We start from the raw sequence: 27,526 nt of genomic DNA on the forward strand, positions 1-27,526 counted from the left end.
CGGAATTCTCTCAAAACCAGACATTTTCCAAAGTCCCATGATTTACACCTCTGTTAACACTAAAGTTTACTTCTCTAAACCGAAAACCTCTCTAAACTGAACACCAGACAAATAATTCAGTCCCAAACTCTTCATTTAGTGCAATTTGTACCTCTGAAAACCGGATGATCAGTCTGTTGTCACTCATTATGGTGCTACTTATTGTTTTGTTTATTGACCAGATTTCCTGGATACGAACATAGCCAGGGCAATATGCACATGCTCAGGTTAGCCATTAGAGGTGTTATCACTGTTACATATGACTGGGTACGGTTGGCAAATAACAATTAAGTGATTAAAGATTAAGTGACAAGTCTGATATCCATAACAAACATATTTATAGTTTGCTTCAAGGGTCAATAAAAGAACAATGAATTTAATCCACTTTCTTCCAATTGTTTGATTTTGTTTTAAAACTGTTATTTAGCCAAATAATGTTGGCTTTGTAATGTCAAAATGATGTCCGTACCATTTCATTGCCATATCGATTTTTCATGTTGTACATCCAGGTAAACTTCGCCATATTGAACTATCACTCAATGATAAACTTAAAATCATTAAACGTTTTTAAAGCATATAAGCAAACGTTGAAAAAGTCAAAGGTTATTTATTGGATTATTAACTACTGGATCCATTTTCAATACATATATACAGCCGAATGTGAATAGGACACCTGCTGAAAGAAACAACAGAGTACAACAAAAGGTTTTGTATCTATGCAAACACCTGAAAACCAGACATCTCTGAAAACCGGACAAAATTCATGGTCTCATAGATGTCCGGTTTAGAGACATTTCACTGTATATACTTTTTGTGTGAATATAAATATATACTTTGGTGAAAATATAAATATATACTTTGGTGAAAATATAAATATATATTTTTTGTGTAAATAAAAATACATACTTTTCGAGTAAATAGAAATAATCAACTATTGTGATATAATCACGCCACCAGATGGGGTTTGGTGGTGTGAACAAAACCGTAGAGGGCTCTTTTCCTTCTTTTTTTTTTGCAGTGCTTTTGTTGAGAAAAGTTTAATATTGTGGCAATATCCGGAAACCATAATAATGTAAAAGTACAAAAAGCAAAACCCCTTTCAAATGTTCTTGGTGACATCCATGTAATGAAGGAAGGATGGAAGGAAATGTTTTATTTAACAACACACTCAACACATTTTATGTACGGTTATGTGGTGTCGGACATATGGTTAAGGACCATACAGATATTGGGAGAGGAAACCTGCTGTTGCCACTATATGGGCTATTCTTTTTCAATTAGCAGCAAGGGATCTTTTATATGCACCATCCCACAGACAGGATGGCACATACCACGGCCTTTGATATACCAGTCATGGTGCACTGGATGGAACGAGAAATAGCCCATGGGCCCACCGACAGGGATCGATCCTAGACCAATCGTGCATTACCATGTAATGAAATAAAAAACAAAAACAAGAGCAAACTAAATGTTGCTTTAAAAAAATGACAATTTTGTATTAAGTTACTCTCACCAGTAGTAGACAAAATAAGTCTTAAAAACTATCAACTGCCCAGATATTGTTTTTCAGATTGGTCTTAAATTTCATTTCAACTTATTTTCGTGTTTATATCCAATTAAGGTTCAAGCATGCTGTCCTGGGCACACATCACAACTATCTAGACTGTCTGTTAGGACAGTGGGTTAGTTGTTAGTTGTTAGTGGTTAGTGAGAGAGAAGAGGGTGTACCCATTGAGTCGTTAAAACTTGGTCTGGGTGGGAGCTAATACTGGGCTGCGAACCCTGTACCTATCAACCTTATGTCCGATGGCTTAACCACGACACCACCAAGACCAGTAGGTCTTAAATAAATGATAATCATGGGAGACAACTGCTGTCTAAACAGTTGCTAACTGATTTCTAACAATTTTGCTTAAATTTTAATTGTATTTATCACAAAATTTTCATAAACAAGCTTCTCTAATCCTTATAAAAATGTTTAATTCTAAGATCAAAAAAAGTAAAGTTTGTTTTATTTAACGACGCCACTGGAGCACATTGATTTTTTATCTTATCATCGGCTGTTGGACGTCAAACAGATGGTCATTCTGACACTGTGTTTTAGAGGAAACCCGCTATCGCCACATAGGCTACTCTTTTTATGACAGGCAGCAAGGGATCTTTTATTTGCACTTCCCACAGACAGGATAGCACAAACCATGGCCTTTGTTGAACCAGTTATGGATCACTGGTCGGTGCAAGTGGTTTACACCTACCCATTGAGCCTTGCGGAGCACTCACTCAGGGTTTGGAGTCGGTATCTGGATTAAAAATTGCATGCCTCGACTGGGATCCGAACCCAGTACCTACCAGCCTGTAGACCGATGGCCTAACCACGACGCCACCGAGGCTGGTAAATTCTAAGATCATGTCTGGAACTCAGGAATGTGATATCCGTTTACAAATACAGTTAAAATGATTTATAAAAAATGGAAGAAGAAAAAACTATACATATTTTAATAAAAGTTTCATCAGTTCAGATCCAATTCATCTACTTTGTTAAAATTATTTTGTACCTAAAAAGTACAACTTTAATAAGATTTAAAAAATCACATCCCTTTGCTCTGTAGTAAAAGAACAAATGTGTTTGGATTCCGTCACATTAGATTTTTAACACATTTCTTTTTACAGATAACAGTATTATAGCTACTGTCTGACATTGATGCAAACGGATAACTAAACCAAGAACATTAATAACCATTAAACTGAGTTCTTCTGAATGTTTCTGAATTGTGATTCACACCAGAAGTACCAGAGAAAAGATACAGACTTACCTGATTCAATGGGAAAGCTTCCAGTGTGGGAACTCGATCAAGTTCATCAGCTATTTCTGTGCTCTGCAAGGCTGAAATGAAATCAAATGGGGTAAACTTCATCAACTCAGTTACATAGTCTCGTATTTATTAGTTATTTTTAAACTCGATAAAAACATTTGACTTAAGGATTGTTGATTTTAAAACACTTTTCTGAAGTTGTGTAAATACATTGGAACTCCTCTAAACTGGACACCAAAATGTCTCGTTTATAGGGGTATCTGGTTTAGAGAGGTATCTGGTTTAGAGAGGTTGTGCTTATATTTAAAAAGGGACTCTGAAAAAAATCCAGTTTTGAGGGAATTCCAGTTCACAGAAGGTCCAGTTTTTAGGTCTAAAAGAAACCAGTAATTAAAACAAAAACTATTATGTCAAACTAATTCTTCGAGTATTAAGGCATATCAAAACACCCCCCGTGACTGGTGAATATCAAACAAGTGTGATTGTGTTTTACAGATTACATCACAGATTAATCAGTCTAACAATGAGGTCAGGTGGGTAGTGCCCCAGCCTGAGGTGTGATTGTGTTTCACAGATTACATCACAGATTAATCACAGTTTAACAATGAGGTCGGGTGGGTAGTGCCCCTGCCTGAGGTGTGATTGTGTTTTACATTACATTACAGATTAATCAGTTTAACAAGGTCAGGTGGGTAGTGCCCTTGCCAGAGGTGTGATTGTGTTTTACAGATTAATCACAGTTTAACAAGGAGGTCGGGTGGGTAGTGCCCTTGCCAGAGGTGTGATTGTGTGTTACAAATTAATCACATAATCAGTTTAACAAGGAGGTCGGATGGGTAGTGCCCCTGTCTGAGGTGTGATTGTGTTTTACAGATTAATCACAATTTAACAAGGATGGGTTTGGGGTGGGTGTGTTTTACAGATTAATCACAGTTTAACAAGGTCGGGTGGGTAGTGCCCTTGCCAGAGGTGTGATTGTGTTTTACAGATTAATCACAATTTAACAAGGATGGGTGTGGGGTGGGTGTGTTTTACAGATTAATCACAGTTTAATAATTGGGGGGGGGGGGGTAGACCCCCTGCCTCTGTGACATTGTGTTTTACAGATTACATTACAGTTACTGACCAACTTGACTAGTACTATATAGGTTATGATGTAGTGACTTGAAAACTGTAAACATTTAAACCTTTTGTTTTCTTCTTGTCGTCGTCCTCGGTGAGATCCCCTTCCTCGGACTCGTACATGACGCTGGTGTCTGTCTTCGTGTATGACATGTCCAGGTAGCCATCAATCCATGAGAGCTCGATGTCTTTCGCTCTCGAGAAGATCAGCGACGTCACTAGGTGGTCACGCATCCTCACCTGGGTACAGAAGATTAATTGACAAATACGTCAGGGGATAATAGGTTTTTTCCCATCAGTCCGTCTGTCTGTGTGTTGGTCTATCCCACATATTTCCTGGCACTTTTGTTCACAGTGCTTCAAGATAAGAAGCTAACATTTTGTGTATAGCTTTATCAAATAGAGTTTAACTTTCATGGGGTTTTGACTCTTTTTAACAGAGTTATGGCCCTTGGGTGTATTAAACAATTTGAAAGACAACTGGTATCTAATGAACAACAAATGCTGTATTCTATTTCTTACATACATGTAGCCTCAAAAACCAGGTGTAAAATAAATTTAAATATCTAAATCTTATTTATGGCATTTATGATTGGAAAGAAAAAGAAAGAAAGAAATGTTTTATTTAACGACGCACTCAACACATTTTATTTACGGTTATATGGCATCAGACATATGGTTAAGGACCACACAGATTTTGAGAGGAAACCCGCTGTCGCCACTACATGGGCTACTCTTCCGATTAGCAGCAAGGGATCTTTTATTTGCCCTTCCCACAGGCAGGATAGCACAAACCATGGCCTTTGTTGAACCAGTTATGGATCAGTGGTCGGTGCAAGTGGTTTACACCTACCCATTGAGCCTTGCGGAGCACTCACTCAGGGTTTGGAGTCAGTATCTGGATTAAAAATCCAATGCCTCAACTGGGATCCGAACCCAATAATACCAGCCTGTAGACCGATGGCCTAACCACTACGCCACCGAGGCCGGTGCATTTATGATTGGAGTTGAGCATCATAGAGCAATCAGTTTCAGGTTAATTTACATGTCAAAGAGCAATCAATTTTTATTATGCTTATTTCATTTGATGACATGGCTGTGGTAACCAGGTTATCACCATGAATTAACCAATTGGATGTCATCAACTCAATATTCCACTAGTGTGACATGGGATTCTCTTCAAAAGGTGTGTACGAAATGTTTATACTGTTTAGTAATAGTGCTACACATTAATATTTAAAGCTGTAATCTCCAGTATATTAATTATTTAGATATTTAAAAAGATCATTAACACTATATTTCTTCCCATGATTAAACTTTCTTCCAGATCTTTTTAAAACATGGTTGCTAATCATCATCCGAAATCAGATTAATATGTCATTAACAAGAAATACCTACTACTCCATTATTTAGAGTAACAATTTATTTTTAAAATGGCAACAGACATGTTTGTAGTATCAAGAGTTACCCATATGCCTTGATAGTAAAAACTAATGAGTTTGTTAAAACTGTAGATTAAAAAACCCCACAATTATACATGTATTTTTGTATTAGCAGAATTCTCGCCGGGTGAAAATTAATGGAGGGTGGCCACGCCCTTCCAAAAAAAAAAAGAGAGAGAAAAAAGAAGCTTATTTACCATATATCGTTGTATGTTGGTTGGTCGACTTTGTGGAAAGACATACTCATTAGTTTGCCTCTCATTATTTTGTACATAAAAGTTGATATGAAATACAAGCTGACTCATGTTGTGACAGTTATCAGTGTGACATTTACAAGCAATTTCTGGTTTTACTGAACCGATCAAAGTTTTAGTAATATTATTTTAATAAAGATTTCAAGACACATGTAAAAGAATACAGATGTTTGTAAAGTGATCCCCTAATGTTGGATTAAAAAAAAATCTGTTCATTTTATTTCCATCTTCATTGAATGAATCAATCACTTTGATATCGCCAACTAATAAAAAGTAGTTTCATTTTTGGAAAGCGGTATATATATTATTTGGAACCCAAGATAAATTATTTTAATTATAAACACTACCACTTCCGTTGTTTTTATAAGCGGTGATATCCCCCAAAAATGAAAAGTTAACAATATTTTATAAAGAATTGCTGAATAAACAGAATGGCAGACATGACAGAAAGTAAAATTCATCAGTTATTACCAATTAAATCTGCAATTGAGAACAAAATATCAGATGATAGTTAGTGGAAACAAAAGACAGAATGACCGGTCTGATCACATGACACATTTTGGAAATAGCGGAGATAGGTGCTGTAAAATATAGTAGGGTGCAGGAAAATAAAGAGGGGCGCAGAAAAATAAAGGAGGGCGGCAAAATGCAACAGCGGGGACGGCCACCCCACTTAAATGAAGCAGCGAGAACACTCATTACAAAACTAATGTAAAAGATGAAGAGATGAGACAGAATATATTATGCAGCATTCTGATTCATACCTGATAAATGTGACTTTCTGTCGTGGCATCAACAATTTCCCCCACTTTTGGAGTGAACACCTTCCTGTCCACAACACTGTGAGTCTGGCAGTATTCTGCAAGTGCATCGGTGGCTTCAGTTGTTCCACGCACCAAGATCTGAAAAACACATTACACTCTCAACTTCAAAACAAACACACAAAGATGAATGTGGGTTATGAAAAACAAAACAAATCCAGAAATGTGTGTACCAAGACTGGCTGCAAACCTTCTCCGAATTAAAAAGAAAGAGAAGTTGCACTACAGATGGTCTTGAATGGTGGTGGTGTTCTGAACGTATACAAAGTAGAAGCTGAAGCCAGAAAGACAGAGTACATTGTAAATTTTTGGACAGAAAATATTTTTAAAATTAGACAAACAGAGGAAAAACTGGACACATTGTACAGATATTTAAAACCTGGAATTCTGGAAAACTTCCATCTCTGAACATAAAACATGTAAAATATACTGGACCATTCCTAAGACACCCTTCTTGAATCCCAGTATCCATGGTTTCTAGAATATGGTGGTCCACTGACCAAGATGAGTATGGGTTTTTTCACTTTGGCTATCAAATAATTACACTGGCCATACTCTACAATTGAAAAAAAGACCAACAAGAAAAAAAGGAAATACATATTCTTGTTAGTTGGCTACAACTGACAATCGAGAATCATGCATCACAACCTTTCAAGTAGATTGTACACTTGAATATTTTTAAAATATGAGTGGCTTACTATTATAATTCTTTAGTATGTCACAGTAACATTTTGTTGTTGTTTTGCTTTTCTGGACCCCATAGTAAAGCCTATGAGTGAATTTTGTTTAAGATACACAGATTACAGATACATACCAACTGCCTGGGTTTAACCTGGGCCAACAGTTTCCTGATAGAGTCACCGTCAGACCGGCCTTCAAAGTCAATGTACAACACGCTAGCATTGACATCAAGGGTCACATTAGAGGAGATGCATTTTGTAGGCACTTCCATCACATCTGCAATTAAACACCCAATATCAATTTCATGAATCTTTGAAATACTGTCATAATATACAATAATAATAAATGTATTCTTTTAGCACTTTATCACCATGAACAAACGTCTTCTAATAAAATAAAAATGGTTGTGAATCTGTTCTTAAGATCCACTTTAACAATGTTTAAAAACAGAAGTTTAGTGCATAATAACATATAATCATGCATACTTAATAAGCAGCAAAGGATATTTTATATGCACTTTCCCACAGACAGGAAAGCACATACCATGGCCTTTGACCAGTTCTGTAGCACTGGTTGGAACAAGAAAAAACTTAATCAGTTGAATGGTTCGATTCTGCGACACGAGCACCTCAAGCGAGCACTCAACAGACTGAGCTAAATCCTGCCCTCACTTTGAAGGTAAATTTACAAATTTAAGGTAAATTTTAATGGGATTCAGAGTTTTCACCTGTTAACAAATAACCCCTGTATAGTTCATTAACTGAAAGGAAAATAATATCTCTTTAATGACCCCAGGCCATTGTTTAATCAGAAATGTCAATCAAGGTATTGTGAACTTTGATCTTAATAATGAGAAATTTGTTATTGCAGGGTACCCACAGAATTTTCAAATTAAAATTCTGTATTTTCCCTAAATTTTTCCTGTTGTAAAATATTTTTCCCTGTCTGATATCCATATTTTATTATAGACAATAAAATACTCTTGCCACCCCCAGTAGCTGCACCTTCACCTCCAAATACCATAATCAACATACTGTTACAAAAAAACCCACCCACCCCAAAACATACTGTTACAATATATATATGTGTGTGTGTACATGTCAACTCATTAAATTTTAAGTGTTCCAGTTACTGTTAATATTGCCTAGCCATAAAAACTACAAATGTTTATTGTGGTCCTTGAGGAAAACATTAGGCATTATGTTGTATTATAATAATAATAATAATAATAGATTTTTATTTCAGATCAGAGATCCATAGAACATATATAAACATCACATACAAAACTGATTACATAATATACAGCAGCTTGTGCCAGCAATTTACACTACACAGTTGTACACCGCAGGTGGGCAAGTAGGTTGTTTGAAGTTGTTTCGATTCTGCTCTTCAGCGAACATGCTGTTGAGCGAAGTAAAGCGCCAAAGCTTTTTCCTCGATGACTGACAAACTACATGTAAAAGCTACATGCTGAATATAAAGATTATAGTTTACAAATATAACAATACTTGTATATAGATTAAGTCTGGTCTGCTCTTGACTTCTACTGTCAAGGGTGCTATATATAGATCATATAAACATGACATTTTCCTTGGTGGTACAATTTGATAAAGTGACCAGATGATTTCTCAATAAAAATAAATAGATAGTTTTTGAACCATACACTAGAAATCATCAGTAGCTATCATTCAATACCCTCGTGAAAAAGACAAAGGAATCCAAAACACCAATATCTTAGGTTTATTACATTTTTACATGATTTTGTATACTGTATATCCTGAAATTAATGTGATCATAATATTAATGCGAAAAATGTGAGTTCGTGTTATTCGCATTAGTAATATGACACATTCATTTTTATGTTTTGTCTATATGTCTCACGTTATTAAAAAAAAGCAAAGATTAAAATTCTAATATATTTATACAACACTATTCGTAGGCGAGACAGACTAATTGTCCGGCAAGATGCTAGCCACATGTGACAATTGCAGGGTCTTTGGCCACCCTGTCAAATGCGTTTGAATGGGTTTTACCACACTAATCCTGAGGTCAACCGTTTCTTTGTTTTTACTGTTCAAGTTTGCTGTAACTTTGTTGGCATACCACTTTGTGAATTATTCTTTCATTATGACTTTGAAATCACTGTTCACAGATAAGGAAGATACAGTTGTAATGGTAGGCCTACATGTAGGCTAATGTTTAGGCAGATTTAAGTAACTATACACGTTACGTAAATTATTGTAAAAATATGCTTTCAGTTGATTTCACCAAAAACACTAGGGACTAAACAGGTTACTTGATGTGTACACAGACATGTTAGTGAGTTGATCTCATTAAAAACACTAGGGTCTAAACAGGTTAATTGATGTGTACACAGACATGTTCGTGAGTTGATCTCATTGAAGACAATAGGGACTAAACAGGTTAATTGATGTGTACACAGACATGTTCGTGAGTTGATCTCATTGAAAACACAAGGGACTAAACAGGTTACTTGATGTGTACACAGACATGTTCGTGAGTTGATCTCATTGAAAACACAAGGGACTAAACAGGTTACTTGATGTGTACACAGACCTGTTCATGAGTTGATCTCATTGAAAACACAAGGGACTAAACAGGTTACTTGATGTGTACACAGACATGTTCGTGAGTTGATCTCATTGAAAACACAAGGGACTAAACAGGTTACTTGATGTGTACACAGACATGTTCGTGAGTTGATCTCATTAAAACACAAGGAACTAATCAGGTTACTTGATGTGTACACAGACATGTTCGTGAGTTGATCTCATTAAAAACACAAGGGTCTAAACAAGTTACTTGATGTGTACACAGACCTGTTAGTGAGTTGATCTCATTGAAGACAATAGGGACTAAACAGGTTACTTGATGTGTACACAGACATGTTCGTGAGTTGATCTCATTGAAAACACAAGGGACTAAACAGGTTACTTGATGTGCACACAGACATGTACGTGAGTGGATCTCATTGAAAACACAAGGGACTAAACAGGTTACTTGATGTGTACACAGACATGTTCGTGAGTTGATCTCATTCAAAATACAAGGGACTAAACAGGTTACTTGATGTGTACACAGACATGTTCGTGAGTTGATCTCATTCAAAACACAAGGGACTAAACAGGTTACTTGATGTGTACACAGACATGTTCGTGAGTTGATCTCATTCAAAACACAAGGGACTAAACAGGTTACTTGATGTGTACACAGACATGTTCGTGAGTTGATCTCATTCAAAACACAAGGGACTAAACAGGTTACTTGATGTGTACACAGACATGTTCGTGAGTTGATCTCATTGAAAACACAAGGGACTAAACAGGTTACTTGATGTGTACACAGACATGTTCTTGAGTTGATCTCATTGAAAACACAAGGGACTAAACAGGTTACTTGATGTGTACACAGACATGTTCGTGAGTTGATCTCATTGAAAACACAAGGGACTAAACAGGTTACTTGATGTGTACACAGACATGTTCGTGAGTTGATCTCATTGAAAACACAAGGGACTAAACAGGTTACTTGATGTGTACACAGACATGTTAGTGAGTTGATCTCATTAAAAACACAAGGGACTAAACAGGTTACTTGATGTGTACACAGACATGTTCATGAGTTCATCTCATTGAAGAGGCCTGTAACTTTGATTTAACCGAAAAGTACACAGATGTGCGTTGTTAGAAAAGTAATATTTCAAAGGGAGGCCAATTGCATTAATTTCATGTCGCATTTTAGTCTGCCTACTGTCAATCATATTAATTTAGGAACGCATTAATTTCAAGATCCACAGTATACAATATAGGACTCAACAAAATTCCCTGATATTTTTTCACATTCCATTACACCCAAATAAAATTCCCACTACTTTCCATAAATCAGACCAAAATTTCAAATTCCATGAATTTTCCCTGCAGGGAATTTGTTAAAACCATTTTTCCTGTTTTCCCTGTCCCGTGGGTACCCTGTATTGTGACATATAGCCTACTCTTTTTATTAGCAGCAACAAGACTTTTATATTTAAAATACCAAATGACAAATGATCCATTCATTGCATCTCAGACAAGCACCTTAACACAGAACTACATATCGGTTGTGTCTGTGTGTGTGTCTGTGTGCATTTGTGTGTGTGTGTGTCTGTGTGTGTCTGTTTGTGTCTGTGGTTGTGTGTGTGTGTGTGTGTGTGTCTGTGGTGGTTGTGTCTGTGTATGTGTCTGTGTGTGTCTATGTGTGTGTGTGTATGTGTGTGTGTGTCTGTGGTTGTATGTGTGTGTCTGTGTGTGTCTGTAGTTGTGTATGTGTGGTTGTGTGTGTGGTTGTGTGTGTGGTTGTGTGTGTGTGGTTGTATGTGTGTCTGTGGTTGTGTGTGTGGTTGTGTGTGTGGTTGTGTGTGTGTGGTTGTGTGTGTGGTTGTGTATGTGGTTGTGTGTGTGGTTGTGTATGTGTGGTTGTGTGTGTGTGTATGTGTGGTTGTGTATGTGTGGTTGTGTGTGTGTGGTTGTGTGTGTGTGTGGTTGTGTGTGTGTGTGGTTGTGTGTGTGTATGTGGTTTGTGTGTGGTTGTATGTGTGTGTGTGTGGTTGTGTGTATGTGGTTGTGTGTGTGGTTGTGTGTGTGTGTGGTGTGTGTGTGTGGTTGTGTGTGTGTGGTTGTGTGTGTGGTTGTATGTGTGGTTGTGTGTATGTGTGTATGTATGTGTGTGTGTGTGTGTGGTTGTGTGTGTGTATGTGTGGTTGTGTATGTGTAGTTGTGTGTGTGTGTGTGGTTGTGGTTGTGTGTGTATGTGTAGTTGTGTATGTGTGTATGTGTGTATGTATGGTTGTGTGTGGTGTGTGTGTGGTTGTGTGTGTGTGTGGTTGTGTGTATTGTTGTGTGTGTGTGGTGTGTGTGCATGGTTGTGTATGTGTGGTTGTGTGTGTGGTTGTGTATGTGTGGTTGTGTGTGTGGTTGTGTATGTGTGTGTGTGTATGTGTGGTTGTGTGTGTGTGGTTGTGTGTGTGTGTATGTGTGGTTGTGTATGTGTGTGGTTGTATGTGTGTGTGTGGTTGTGTGTGTGGTTGTGTGTGTGTGTGGTTGTGTATGTGTGGTTGTGTGTGTGCATGTGTGTATGTGTGGTTGTGTGTGTGGTTGTGTATGTGTGTGTGGTTGTGTGTGTGGTTGTGTGTGTGTGTGGTTGTGTATGTGTGATTATGTGTGTGGTTGTGTATGTGTGGTTGTGTGTGTGTGTATGTGTGGTTGTGTGTATCTGTCTATGTCTGGTTGTGTGTGTGGTTGTGTGTGTGTGGTTGTGTATGTGTGGTTGTGTGTGTGGTTGTGTATGTGTGGTTGTGTATGTGTGGTTGTGTGTGTGGTTGTGTGTGTGTGTATGTGTGGTTGTGTATGTGTGGTTGTGTGTGTGTGTATGTGTGTGTGTGGTTCTGTGTGAGTGTCTGTGTGTGTGTGTGTCTGTGTGTGGTTGTGTGTGTGTGTGTGTGGTTGTGTGTGTGTGGTTGTGTGTGTGGTTGTGTGTGTGTGTGGTTTGTGTGTGGTTGTATGTGTGTGTGTGGTTGCGTGTGTGTGTGGTTGTGTGTGTGTGGTTGTGGGTGTGTGGTTGTGCGTGTGTGGTTGTGTGTGTGTGTGGTTGTGTGTGGTTGTGTGTGTGTGTGTGGTTGTGTCTATGTGTGGTTGTGTGTGTGGTTGTATGTGTGTGTGTGTGGTTGTATGTGTGGTTGTGTGTGTATGTATGTGTGTGTGGTTGTGTATGTGTGTGTGTGGTTGTGTGTGTATGTGTGGTTGTGTGTGTGTGGTTGTGTGTGTGTGGTTGTGTGTGTATGTGTGGTTGTGTATGTATGTGTGGTTGTGTGCGTGTGGTTGTGTGTGTGTATGTGTGGTTGTGTATGTGTGTATGTGTGGTTGTGTGTGTGGTTGTGTGTGTGTGTGGTTGTGTATATGTGGTTGTGTGTGTGGTTGTATGTGTGTGTGGTTGTGTGTGTGTGGTTTGTGTGTGTATGTGTGGTTGTGTGTGTGGTTTTGTGTATGTGTGGTTGTGTGTGTATGTGTGGTTGTGTATGTGAGGTTGTGTGTGTGTGGTTGTGTGTGTATGTGTGGTTGTGTATGTGTGGTTGTGTGTGTGTGTGGTTGTGTTTGTGTGTCTGTGTGGTTGTGTGTATGTGTGTAGTTGTGTGTGTGTGTGTGTGTGTCTGTGTGGTTTGTGTGTGTGTGTGTGTGGTTGTGTGGTTGTGTCTGTATGTGTGTCTGTATGTGTGTGTGTTTGTGTGTGTGTGGTTGTGTGTGTATGCGTGTGTGTGGTTGTGTGTGTGTGTGTGGTTGTGTGTGTGTGGTTGTGTGTGTGGTTTGTGTGTGGTTGTATGTGTGTGTGGTTGTGTGTGTGGGTTGTATGTGTGTGTGTGGTTGTGTGTGTGTGTGGTTGTGTGTGGTTGTATGTGTGTGTGATTGTGTGTGTGGTTGTGTGTGTGTGTGGTTGTGTGTGTGTGGTTGTGTGTGTGTGATTATGTGTGTGGTTGTATGTGTGTGTGGTTGTGTATGGTTGTGTGTGTGTGGTTGTGTGTGTGGTTGTATGTGTGTGTGGTTGTATGTGTGTGGTTGTATGTGTGTGTGTGTTGTGTGTGTGGTTGTATGTGTGGTTGTGTGTGTATGTATGTGTGTGTGGTTGTGTGTGTGTATGTATGTGGTTGTGGTTGTGTCTGATTGTGTATGTGTGGTTGTGTGTGGTTGTGTGGTTGTGTGTATGTGTGGTTGTGTGTGTGGTTGTATGTGTGTGTGTGTGGTTGTGTGTTTGTGTGGTTGTGTGTGTGTGTGGTTGTGTGTGTGTGTGTGTGGTTGTGTATGTGTGGTTGTGTGTGTGTGTGTGTGTGTGTGATGACCCAACCAGAACAGAACCCACTGATCATTGATAATTCTGACATACAGTCTTAGACACCTGCTACATTTTTTCATTAGTATAGCGACACTTTTATATGCACCATTCCAAAGTCAGGATGGCACATACCACATCCTTTGATATACTGTAGTCATAGTGCACTGGCTAGAACTAGAAATAGGCCAATGAGCCCAGTGAAGGGGATTGATCCCAGACTGACCGTGCATCAGGCGAGCACTCTAATACTGGGCTACATCTTACTCCAGACTAAGCAAAACACTAATTAATTTTATTTTTTTCAAATCTTTGTGCAGGCATGATTATGAATGCTGGTTATCTGATAAGACATTTTCACACATCTGTAGTTTGAGAGATTAGTGCTTCTCATTTGCAAATAATCTAATATAGTGAAAATAATAACATCCTGATCAATTGCCAATGTGAGGCCCCCATGAGTGGTAATGACCCAAGAGGGTCACTTGTATCCATGCAAGTATGGATGAAGTGTTCACCAATGCATTAATCAATCAAAAACATCTTGACATGCCAGTGAACTTCACATCAGGAAGCTAATTAACACAAAAAATAACTTGCAGGGAGAAGATTAAAATATAGAAAAAACATAAGCAAATTGAGGATAAATATGTTTTCTTCGCTTCTTTACTTGTGTTACTTCAAGATTTATTTGTAATTTATATATTGAAAAAAGTTTGTTTGTAGTTTTATTTTTTAGACAGTTATCACAAATTTTAAACTAAATGATGATTAAAAAACAGCAGTTTTATAATGAAAATTGGCAAATGGTAATCAAAGAATGTTAAAAACTGTTAATCAATATTTTAACTAGAAAATGGAAATTCAATACCAAATGACATTAAGAATTGGATATTGAATACTTTATGTAGATAACACTTTTAAAGGTCAAAGTTAGTTTTGTTTAATGACCTCGGTAGAGCACATTGATTTATTAATCATTGGCTATTGGATGTGAAACATTTGATATGCTAACATAAACACATAGGCATTTCACTACAACTTTATATAAATCAGGAATCTTTTACATACTTTCCCACAGACAAGACAGCACATACCACAGCCTTTCACATACTGTTGTGGATCACTAGTTAGATGACACTTTCAATAGTCTAATGGACAGTCTTTAATGAAATAATTATTGTTTAAAAATTAACAAAATGGATGGATGTATCTGTTATTCTACAATGAGGTACTTTCTCTACTGTGTGTGTGTGTGTGTGTGTGTGTGTGTGTGTGTCTATTCATAGATGCAAATTCTGAGAAAAATATTAATTGTGATCACAACAAAAACTGATAATTTGTATTTACTGCCATGCGCAGATCCCAAGAAACTGCAAGGGAAGACACCAGGTTATTATATTCTGTACAGTACGTACTCAGGTATATGCACTAGGCTGATCAGAGCTATAACTGGAGGAAGATGCCAATATGATGACAGTAGGCTTATATTCTGTACAGTACGTACTCAGGTATATGTGCTAGGCTGATCACGGCTATAACTGGAGGAAGATGCCAATATGATGACAGTAGGCTTATATTCTGTACAGTACGTACTCAGGTATATGTGCTAGGCTGATCAGGGCTATAACTGGAGGAAGATGCCAATATGATGACAGTAGGCTTATATTCTGTACAGTACATACTCAGGTATATGTGCTAGGCTGATCAGGGCTATAACTGGAGGAAGATGCCAATATGACAGTAGGCTTATATTCTGTACAGTACGTACTCAGGTATATGTGCTAGGCTGATCAGGGCTATAACTGGAGGAAGATGCCAATATGATGACAGTAGGCTTATATTCTGTACAGTACGTACTCAGGTATATGTGCTAGGCTGATCAGGGCTATAACTGGAGGAAGATGCCAATATAATGACAGCAGGCTTATATTCTGTACAGTACGTACTCAGGTATATGTGCTAGGCTGATCAGGGCTATAACTGGAGGAAGATGCCAATATGATGACAGGAGGCTTATATTCTGTACAGTACGTACTCAGGTACATGTGCTAGGCTGATCAGGGCTATAACTGGAGGAAGATGCCAATATGATGACAGTAGGCTTATATTCTGTACAGTACATACTCAGGTATATGTGCTAGGCTGATCAGGGCTATAACTGGAGGAAGATGCCAATATAATGACAGCAGGCTTATATTCTGTACAGTATGTACTCAGGTATATATGTGCTAGGCTGATCAGGGCTATAACTGGAGGAAGATGCCAATATAATGACAGTAGGCTTATATTCTGTACAGTACGTACTCGGGTATATGCGCTAGGCTGATCAGGGCTATAACTGGAGGAAGATGCCAATATAATGACAGTAGGCTTATATTCTGTACAGTACGTACTCAGGTATATGTGCTAGGCTGATCAGGGCTATAACTGGAGGAAGATGCCAATATGATGACAGTAGGCTTATATTCTGTACAGTACGTACTCAGGTATATGTGCTAGGCTGATCAGGGCTATAACTGGAGGAAGATGCCAATATGATGACAGTAGGCTTATATTCTGTACAGTATGTACTCAGGTACATGTGTATATGTGCTAGGCTGATCAGGGCTATAACTGGAGGAAGATTCCATTATGATGACAGTAGGCTTATATTCTGTACAGTATGTACTTAGGTATATGTGCTAGGCTGATCAGGGCTATAACTGGAGGAAGATGCCAATATGATGACAGTAGGCTTATATTCTGTACAGTACGTACTCAGGTATATGTGCTAGGCTGATCAGGGCTATAACTGGAGGAAGATGCCAATATGATGACAGTAGGCTTATATTCTGTACAGTACGTACTCAGGTATATGTGCTAGGCTGATCAGGGCTATAACTGGAGGAAGATGCCAATATGATGACAGTAGGCTTATATTCTGTACAGTACGTACTCAGGTATATGTGCTAGGCTGATCAGGGCTATAACTGGAGGAAGATGCCAATATGATGACAGTAGGCTTATATTCTGTACAGTATGTACTCAGGTATATGTGCTAGGCTGATCAGGGCTATAACTGGAGGAAGATTCCATTATGATGACAGTAGGCTTATATTCTGTACAGTATGTACTCAGGTATATGTGCTAGGCTGATCAGGGCTATAACTGGAGGAAGATGACAGTAGGCCTGTTGATGTATACTAATATATTAACCAATGTCCTGAACAGGTAACCCATGCTACTGATTTGAGTGCACAGAGCAACATGTTTAAATCTTTAAATAAATCTTTAATAACTGTCTAGACTATGATTAGTGGGTGAGTGTTTTACCCTTGGGGATAGAACAGTCAATGTTGAATACTGGTTAACTGGAAATGTTCGTGGATTTTTAATTCGAGGGTAAGTGAACAGCTCGAAAATATAACACCACAATAAACTGATAATTTATATACTGCAAATTTTTATTTGCTGCCAAGCGCAGATCACAAGAAACTGCAAGGGAATGGTGTATTCAAGACACCAGGTTATTATACAGGCCTCATGCAAAATCATAGAGTAAAGTCACTTCTCTCTCAAACTTTTGAGAGGGCGAAGTTTTTAACAGGAGGGAGACTTGAATTTTTAATCCAAAACCCCCCCAAAATATGCAAAAAGAAGATATTAACCCCATACCGTCAAACATGTCTGAAGCGGCCATACAAAATAGTAGTCAAAAGCAACTGCTTACGACAAGTGGCCGCTAAATACAGGTGCAAGATTTACATTCTGTCATTTTTTTTATGGTTTACCGTCTATACTGCTAACTGATGAATGTGTGCTCTAGAGGTTTCTACAAATCACCATTCCACATGTCGCTCTTTTTTTCAGAAATAATAAAATGTAACTGAAAAGCACTAATTTAACCGTATGGAATTCATGCCCTTTTTATTTAATCACTACTCCATGCAGAGGCGAGCATCTGCATTTCACAGTCACAATTTCTTAATTGATACACAGTGGAGATGTCAGACTGAATGAGGACTAGTTTTCATGAAGGCATGAAGATCGCTTATTTCTTACACCTTGTCATTGTTGTTTAACATACTTTTGTTTATAAAATTTACATTGGCCACTAGGACAGGTTTGCCTATATTATTTTATAATTTCAATATCTTTGTTTATTATGAGAAAGTCGGTGTGAAAATACATTTGTAGTTAATCATGTCAAGGTCTGCTAATCCCAACAAATGTTTTGTTTCAAAACAGAATGGAACTTTACTACACTCAGGTTGTTCCACAACAGCGTTAGAGAAACATACACAATACATTGAATAAAAATGACAAGATGGTTTCAATGTATTTTCCGGTGGAGCATGACCCAACCTATCATCCTTGATTGTGTACAATATAAGTGATCACTATTTTTAAAAGGCGACACAGATTTCGCCTTACGGTGACTGGCATAGCGAAATCAAGCTGGTCAAGGTGAAGTTTTGGCTCACTTCGCCCATTGCATGCGCCCTGTTATATTCTGTACCGTATGTACTCAGGCATGTGTGCTATATGCTAGTCAGGGCCTTAGATTGAATCAAAATCGAGGCGATAAACGCTGTGCCCAAAATACATATGCATGAAATAATTATGCCCAAATTAAGTACAGACATGCTGACCTCAATATATTTGACCTCAAAACCACTGAAATGTTAAGTTTAATAATATAAAAATAACTTGAAATGTATTTCTGAATATTTACAACTCTACAGCAGCTGTTAACGACAGTACTGAACTAAAATGACCTTCCTGAACTAAAACGACATCCCTGCACCCAGAAAAGACAAAAGTGTCCGTTGTGCCCAAACGAGTGAGATCTAAAGCCCTGCTGGTCCATGTATATTGAGCCAGCTTACATACCAGTGTGAATGAAACATGTCAAGCTCAGATTAAACAAAACACAGTCTGACTTAGAAAACGTCTCACACAAATCTTAGGTGGCTTACTATAAAACAAATGATTGTTCGGTTGTCTCGCTAATAGCATACCATATTACTCAATTGAAATTGAGTGCACTATTGTTTAACTTTCAGGAAAGGCGATACCATGCAAATGGAAGTTGATGTGAAACTTTTAATGTGGATTATATATGGAATAGAATAATCAATATGCTAAACCACAAAAATAAAAACACTCTCATTTCAGAGTTACCAAACCCTGAAAATAAGAAACATTGAAATGTTTTTAATGCTCAAACTACAAACATTTTAGACCATAAAAATTTCTAGTTATAAGGTAGTATAACTATAGTTACTGTAGCTTTTACAAAAATGAATATTTTTACATAATAGGTTTCCCATACTTTAAGAATGTTTGTAAAAAGTGAAAGTTTGTTTTGTTTAATTACACTACTAGAGGACATTGATTTATTAATCATTAGCTATTGAATGTAAAATGTTTTATAATTCTGACATATTGTCTTAACAGCAGCACTTTCGCACAGACAGGACAGCACATACCACGACCTTTGATATACCAGTCATGGGGAACTGGTTGGATGGCAAAAGGTTTTTAAATTAAATAATTCAACACTTTATTGACCAAGGCCCCATTCCATGAAAGAATTGTAGCTAAGATTAATTGTAGTGACTTACGATGAGTTTTACAACTGGCACCGTAAAGTTTACAGCCGTTCCACTAGAGAATGGTAGCTAAGATTAATTGTAGTGACTTACGATGAGTTTTACAACTGGCACTGTAAACTTTACAGCCGTTCCACAAAGCAACCTTACGGTAGTCGTAAGCGCCCCTTTAACTCTTTCCCTCCCATTCTCGAGTAGTCGAGATTTGCAAAACTAATGTAAAAATGCAACCGGTCTTAGCAAACAGAGTTGTCAACATTCACAGGAGTTATCTATCTTGATTCTGTGAATGCTAGAACATAGTAGAATGACAATCCAACACGTTGAGTATATTTTGTTAACTGGTATTAGTATTTAAATTGTTATCGCAATATCGAAAAGAAAACAAAGAAGTATCTAAATTTGTGTAAACATTATTGATGACATACTGCGCACATGGGTTAGATTTCTCGCTATTTGTATAATTATTTATTTAAAAAAATGTTGGACATTATTATTTAATGAAAACTGAATATTTGTAAAGGATGATTTTCGCCGAAAATAACTGATAATACAGACTTTGAAGCAGATAATGGATGGGATTACTGGTCATCGATTGAATGTGAAAATAAACTTTGTGAAAGCATCATAAACAATGGATCATGATCGTAGAGTTTTAAAAATATATACTCTTCAAAAAAAGAAACGCAAAAGGGTACAAATGGGTTATAACTCCGATTTTATGTTTCCTACCGGTTCATGCTTTGTGAATATAAGGTCATTACATGTCCCAAACACATTCCCACGGTTACATTCGATAAAATGCAGCTACTGTACAATAAAGTTCCAAAATGTGAATATTCGCAAAAACGCAGCCACGTGCAAACCATGTCACCACTGCACGTGCGTTGTCTGGCCGTGCAACATGAACACCGACAGTATAAAAGTGCAGGGTGTTCGCTTGCCTGGTCTCTGTATCTGGCCGACAGTTGACAATCCAGGACATGCCACGTCTCAGTGAACCGCAGAGAAACAATGCCATCGGCCGACTAGACGCAGGCGAATCCAGAACGGCCGTTGCCAGGGCATTCCATGTGTCCCCAAGCACCATCTCCAGACTGTGGGACCGTTACCAGCAACATGGATCAACACGTGACCTCCCTAGATCCGGTCGACCACGGGTCACTACCCCCGGGCAGGACCGCTACATCCGGGTACGCCACCTTCGGGAATGATTGACTACTGCCACCTCCACAGCCGCAGCAATACCAGGTTTGCGCAGGATATCCGACCAGACCGTACGGAACCGCCTACGTGAGGTAGGAATTCGTGCCAGACGTCCAGTTCGAGGTGTCATCTTAACACCACAACACCGTTGACTCCGACTGCAGTGGTGCCAGATTCATCGACAATGGCCTCAACTGCGATGGAGACAGGTGTGGTTCAGTGACGAGTCTCGATTTCTGCTCCGACGTCATGATGGAAGATGTCGCGTGTATAGGCGTCGTGGTGAACGTTATGCGGCAAACTGCGTGCAGGAAGTGGACAGATTCGGCGGGGGTAGTGTCATGGTGTGGGCAGCCATCTCACACACTGGCAGAACTGACCTGGTCCACGTGCAGGGCAACCTGAATGCACAGGGCTACATTGACCAGATCCTCCGGCCACACATCGTTCCAGTTATGGCCAACGCCAACGCAGTGTTCCAACATGACAACGCCAGGCCTCACACAGCACGTCTCACAACGGCTTTCCTACAGAACAACAACATTAATGTCCTTCCTTGGCCATCGATATCACCGGATTTGAACCCAATTGAGCATCTATGGGACGAGTTGGACCGACGCCTCCGACAGCGACAACCACAGCCCCAGACCCTGCCCGAGCTGGCAGCAGCCTTGCAGGCCGAGTGGGCCACCATCCCCCGGGACGTCATCCGTACTCTGGTTGCTTCAATGGGCAGGCGGTGCCAGGCAGTTGTCAACACACGTGGAGGCCACACCCGGTATTGACTCCAGATGACCTTGACCTTGGTGGTGTGTCCTATCACTTACTCACAATGGACTAGAGTGAATTGTGAACAATCCTGCAACATTTGGTAATTATCAGACTCACCATTCAATAATTAAATCAATTCTCCAAATGTTACGACAATGTGGTTTTGCGTTTCTTCTTTTGAAGAGTATATTTAAAAAATATTAAATAAGTTCTTCTGTAAATTTTATTTGATAATTAGACTCACTAATATGTCCTCTAAACTATGACACACATCAAAATAGTGTTACATTAGTAGTTTTTTTACAATTTGAGGTTGAAAAATGTAGGTTCAAAATTACATATTTCACATTGGTTTCCAACTTTCCGGAACATCTTGGATGTATTCATTGGTATCAGACATCCATGAAGTAACTTTGTCAGTTTATTTACTAATAAGCGATAATTGCCAAATGCATAAGATATGAGAGTTATCTTCCATATTTTTGTGTGAAGGTCGTATGGCCTAGAATTCTTTTCACTGAAAGCAATTTAATAAAAAGTATATGTTCTATTAGATCTATTTTTACACAAATAGTATCCTACTTAGAAAATTGTCAAATCATCATCTAAAAGCAATCTGACATCTATGTAAGTGGCCTTGTACTGACTATAAATTTTCACTGTAATTTACAATAAGAGTAAGCTACGCCTGGAATGGGCTGGCAATCGTAGAAAAAATTAAGGTCGCAATTGTAGGTATTTACGGCGATAGTAGTGCTAAGATTGCTTCATGAATGGAATGGGGCCCAGTAATAGTAAGTGAGTGGATCTGTAGGTAATTACGGCGATAGTAGTGCTAAGATTGCTTCATGAATGTAACAGGGCCCAGTAATATTTTTTTTTTATGGCCTTGGAAATACTGCACATTGAACATATATGTTTAAAGGATTTAAATACGTGTATGTTTGGAGGGCCAATTAAAAATGTTGGTGGGCCTTTATCCTCACCTCAGGACGGGATTTGTTTTATTATGGCCTTTGTACACAGTAAAATAACTTGTGGTATTTAAATTCTCACCTTTCTGTAAATCCTCTGTTGTTGTGACCTCACTCTGGAAGAAATACAATGACAATGTATTTAACACACTGATGGACATTTAAAATCCTACATGCATCACATAGTCAAACGTATGTTAAATAACAAGTGAAAGGAATATCAACATGTGGCCTATAGATTCTTCTTATAATGTGGTGCTTTGCATGCAGTGAGCGATGAAACTACAGAACCGTGATACTCTAAGGGGAAAGAGTATCATGCGATGTGTAAAGCCTAATGCACATCGCTAACCTTAATTTTGTCACCAACATTGCTTTTCAGTTGTTTTTATTTGACCACACAGGTTAAACTTTTATTGGTGATGTTCAGACAATAAGAACAATGTACTAAAAATCATAGTGCCAGCATCACATGTCCATAATCAATAGCAAAGTACATATCGAGTAAAAAGGCAAATTTTAAATGTTCAGTAGAAATATTCTATCTAAATGTGTCTTGTATTTATTTTTACAGTAATACTAGCAGTGAATAAAAGTTTGTTTTGTTTAACAACACCACTAGAGTACATTGATTTATTAATCATCAGCTACTGGACATCAAACATTTGGTAATTTTTGCACATAGTTCCAGAGAAGAAACCCGCTACATTTTTCCATTAATAGCAAGTGACAGGGTAGCAAATACCATACCACAACCTTTGATATACCAGTCATGGTGCACTGGCTGGAATGAGGAATAGTCCAATGGGTCCACCAACAGGGATCGATCCCTTTACGACCACAAATCAAGCAAGTGCTTTACCAATGGGCTACATCCTGCCCCAGAGGTAGATAAAAATACACACACACACACACACACAAGCAAGAAAATACCTGTTGACATTCTTCATAAAAATAACACTTGGCTTAATGAGGAATGAAGTGTCTACACACCACAGTGCCACTGACATAAAAGATGTTCAATTCTTTTCACAATATGCTGTAATTTTCACATGAAAACTCACACAGATATTTATGTCAAAAAGTATTTCTAATTTTCTAATTTGGCCTGCAGACAGAGCAATACACAAACAGAGATACATAAGCCTAGACAGGATATGGGCTGTTGTGTGGATTCCAAGAATACAATATATTGGCTCAACTGCTTCCTACTCCGCAGACCTCCTGTCTGACACAATGATGTATTGATAGTTTACTGCCCACCTGAGATGCAATAATCATTTAAAAGTTATCTGATAAGAAAAGTTTAAAATTTAATTCTGTCTGAAGTGGAATATGTGTAATACCAAATTGCTGTGTTAACTAGCCCCATACACAAAAAAGAAGAAGAAAAAACTTTGTTTTGTTTAACGATTTATTAATCATTGGCTATTGGATGTCAAAAATTTGGTAATTTGGACATATAGTCTTAGACAGGAAACCCACTACATTTTTTCATTAGTAGCAAGGGATCTTTTATAAGCACCATCAGACAAGATAACACATACCACAACCTTTGATATACCATATGTGGTGCACTGGCTGGAACGAGAAATAGCCCAATGGGCCCATCCACAGAGATCGATCCCACACCAACCACGCATCTAGCGGGTACTTTACCACTGGGCTACGTCCCGCCCCTAGCCCCATCTCACAGTTATGACCAAACAGTCAATTTATTATGTATCAGATGCTAGCCCCATCTCACAGTTATGACCAAACAGTCAATTTATTATGTATCAGATGCTAGCCCCATCTCACAGTTATGACCAAACAGTCAATTTATTATGTATCAGATGCTAGCCCCATCTCACAGTTATGACCAAACAGTCAATTTATTATGTATCAGATGCTAGCCCCATCTCAGTTATGACCAAACAGTCAATTTATTATGTATCAGATGCTAGCCCCATCTCACAGTTATGACCAAACAGTCAATTTATTATGTATCAGATGCTAGCCCCATCTCACAGTTATGACCAAACAGTCAATTTATTATGTATCAGATGCTAGTCCCATCTCACAGTTATGACCAAACAGTCAAAATATTATGTATCAGATGCTAGCCCCATCTCACAGTTATGACCAAACAGTCAATTTATTATGTATCAGATGCTAGCCCCATCTCACAGTTATGACCAAACAGTCAAAATATTATGTATCAGATGCTAGCCCCATCTCACAGTTATGACCAAAGAGTCAAAATATTATGTATCAGATGCTAGCCCCATCTCACAGTTATGACCAAAGAGTCATTTATTATGTATCAGATGCTAGCCCCATCTCACAGTTATGACAAAACAGTAAATTTATTATGTATCAGATGCTAGCCCCATCTCACAGTTATGACCAAACAGTAAATTTATTATGTATCAGATGCTAGCCCCATCTCACAGTTATGACCAAACAGTCAAAATATTATGTATCAGATGCTAGCCCCATCTCACAGTTATGACCAAACAGTCAATTTATTATGTATCAGATGCTAGCCCCATCTCACAGTTATGACCAAACAGTCAATTTATTATGTATCAGATGCTAGCCCCATCTCACAGTTATGACCAAACAGTCAATTTATTATGTATCAGATGCTAGCCCCATCTCACAGTTATGACCAAACAGTCAAAATATTATGTATCAGATGCTAGCCCCATCTCACAGTTATGACCAAACAGTCAATTTATTATGTATCAGATGCTAGCCCCATCTCACAGTTATGACCAAACAGTCAATTTATTATGTATCAGATGCTAGCCCCATCTCACAGTTATGACCAAACAGTCAATTTATTATGTATCAGATGCTAGCCCCATCTCACAGTTATGACCAAACAGTCAATTTATTATGTATCAGATGCTAGCCCCATCTCAGTTATGACCAAACAGTCAATTTATTATGTATCAGATGCTAGCCCCATCTCACAGTTATGACCAAACAGTCAATTTATTATGTATCAGATGCTAGCCCCATCTCACAGTTATGACCAAACAGTCAATTTATTATGTATCAGATGCTAGTCCCATCTCACAGTTATGACCAAACAGTCAAAATATTATGTATCAGATGCTAGCCCCATCTCACAGTTATGACCAAACAGTCAATTTATTATGTATCAGATGCTAGCCCCATCTCACAGTTATGACCAAACAGTCAAAATATTATGTATCAGATGCTAGCCCCATCTCACAGTTATGACCAAAGAGTCAAAATATTATGTATCAGATGCTAGCCCCATCTCACAGTTATGACCAAAGAGTCATTTATTATGTATCAGATGCTAGCCCCATCTCACAGTTATGACAAAACAGTAAATTTATTATGTATCAGATGCTAGCCCCATCTCACAGTTATGACCAAACAGTAAATTTATTATGTATCAGATGCTAGCCCCATCTCACAGTTATGACCAAACAGTCAAAATATTATGTATCAGATGCTAGCCCCATCTCACAGTTATGACCAAACAGTCAATTTATTATGTATCAGATGCTAGCCCCATCTCACAGTTATGACCAAACAGTCAATTTATTATGTATCAGATGCTAGCCCCATCTCACAGTTATGACCAAACAGTCAATTTATTATGTATCAGATGCTAGCCCCATCTCACAGTTATGACCAAACAGTCAAAATATTATGTATCAGATGCTAGCCCCATCTCACAGTTATGACCAAACAGTCAATTTATTATGTATCAGATGCTAGCCCCATCTCACAGTTATGACCAAACAGTCAATTTATTATGTATCAGATGCTAGCCCCATCTCACAGTTATGACCAAACAGTCAAAATATTATGTATGAGATGCTAGCCCCATCTCACAGTTATGACCAAAGAGTCAAAATATTATGTATCAGATGCTAGCCCCATCTCAGTTATGACCAAGAGTCATTTATTATGTATCAGATGCTAGCCCCATCTCACAGTTATGACCAAACAGTCAAAATATTATGTATCAGATGCTAGCCCCATCTCACAGTTATGACCAAACAGTCATTTATTATGTATCAGATGCTAGCCCCATCTCACAGTTATGACCAAACAGTCAATTTATTATGTATCAGATGCTAGCCCCATCTCACAGTTATGACCAAACAGTCAATTTATTATGTATCAGATGCTAGCCCCATCTCACAGTTATGACCAAACAGTCAATTTATTATGTATCAGATGCTAGCCCCATCACAAAGTCATGACCAAACAATAAATTTATTATGTATCAGATGCTATCTGATCCAGTATTAAAATACAAAAGAACAAAGGGACCATTTATGTATTAATTTAACAACATTATGCAAGAATAATAAAATAAAAAAACATACAAGAACCTAAATGAAACCTAATGTGTATCACAAATAACAATGAGTCATCCATTTTTTTAAATTACATTTTTATTTTAAGACGACGCAGTAAATATAAAAAAACAATATGAGAGGTGAACACTCACTTCCTTTTTCTCTTCTTCTTGACCTGTTATCATGTCTAGGATAAGAAAATCTTCAAGCCTGCAAACACACAACCATACAACAGTTTTAACACTTTACTGCTGACATTTATTTCAGTAATGCATCTACTGTATGTTAAGTTTGATACCATACATTAAAACATCATTAATGCTTAATAAGGGGTCATTTAATTAGTTAGCTGCATGTTCATTAACATACAACTACATGTATTTGCTTTGAAGGTATTGTGTTAATGTTAGTGTATATTTTAAAAAATGACAATCACAATTTTCTTTGCAAAATCTAAAAAAAAAATGTCTATACCCATTTAGGAAGGAGATAGCAAAAAACAATATTCGCTGTGTAAAGACCAATATTTTAAATATGGTAATATTTTGTCATATTGTTTTAAAAAACAACTGAACAAGACTAGACACATGGTTATT

At 38.0% G+C, this 27,526-nt stretch overlaps 1 protein-coding gene across 3 annotated transcripts in view; it reads right to left on the reverse strand.

Annotated features, from left to right (window-relative positions):
* LOC121371686 (cleavage and polyadenylation specificity factor subunit 2-like) overlaps window positions 1-27,526 on the reverse strand; it is a 224,884-nt gene that overhangs the window by 10,941 nt on the left and 186,417 nt on the right. For all 3 annotated transcript variants that reach the window (XM_041497758.1, XM_041497760.1, XM_041497761.1), the window contains exons 14-19: window positions 27,083-27,140; window positions 22,679-22,712; window positions 7,306-7,448; window positions 6,435-6,572; window positions 4,040-4,214; window positions 2,853-2,923 (exon numbers count right to left, since the gene is read on the reverse strand). In XM_041497758.1, coding sequence (XP_041353692.1) covers window positions 2,853-2,923; window positions 4,040-4,214; window positions 6,435-6,572; window positions 7,306-7,448; window positions 22,679-22,712; window positions 27,083-27,140 — 619 coding nt within the window. The remainder of the gene's footprint in view (window positions 1-2,852; window positions 2,924-4,039; window positions 4,215-6,434; window positions 6,573-7,305; window positions 7,449-22,678; window positions 22,713-27,082; window positions 27,141-27,526) is intronic.

Source organism: Gigantopelta aegis, chromosome 4, assembly GCF_016097555.1.
Source record: "Gigantopelta aegis isolate Gae_Host chromosome 4, Gae_host_genome, whole genome shotgun sequence".
NCBI classification, from domain to species: Eukaryota; Metazoa; Mollusca; class Gastropoda; order Neomphalida; family Peltospiridae; genus Gigantopelta; species Gigantopelta aegis.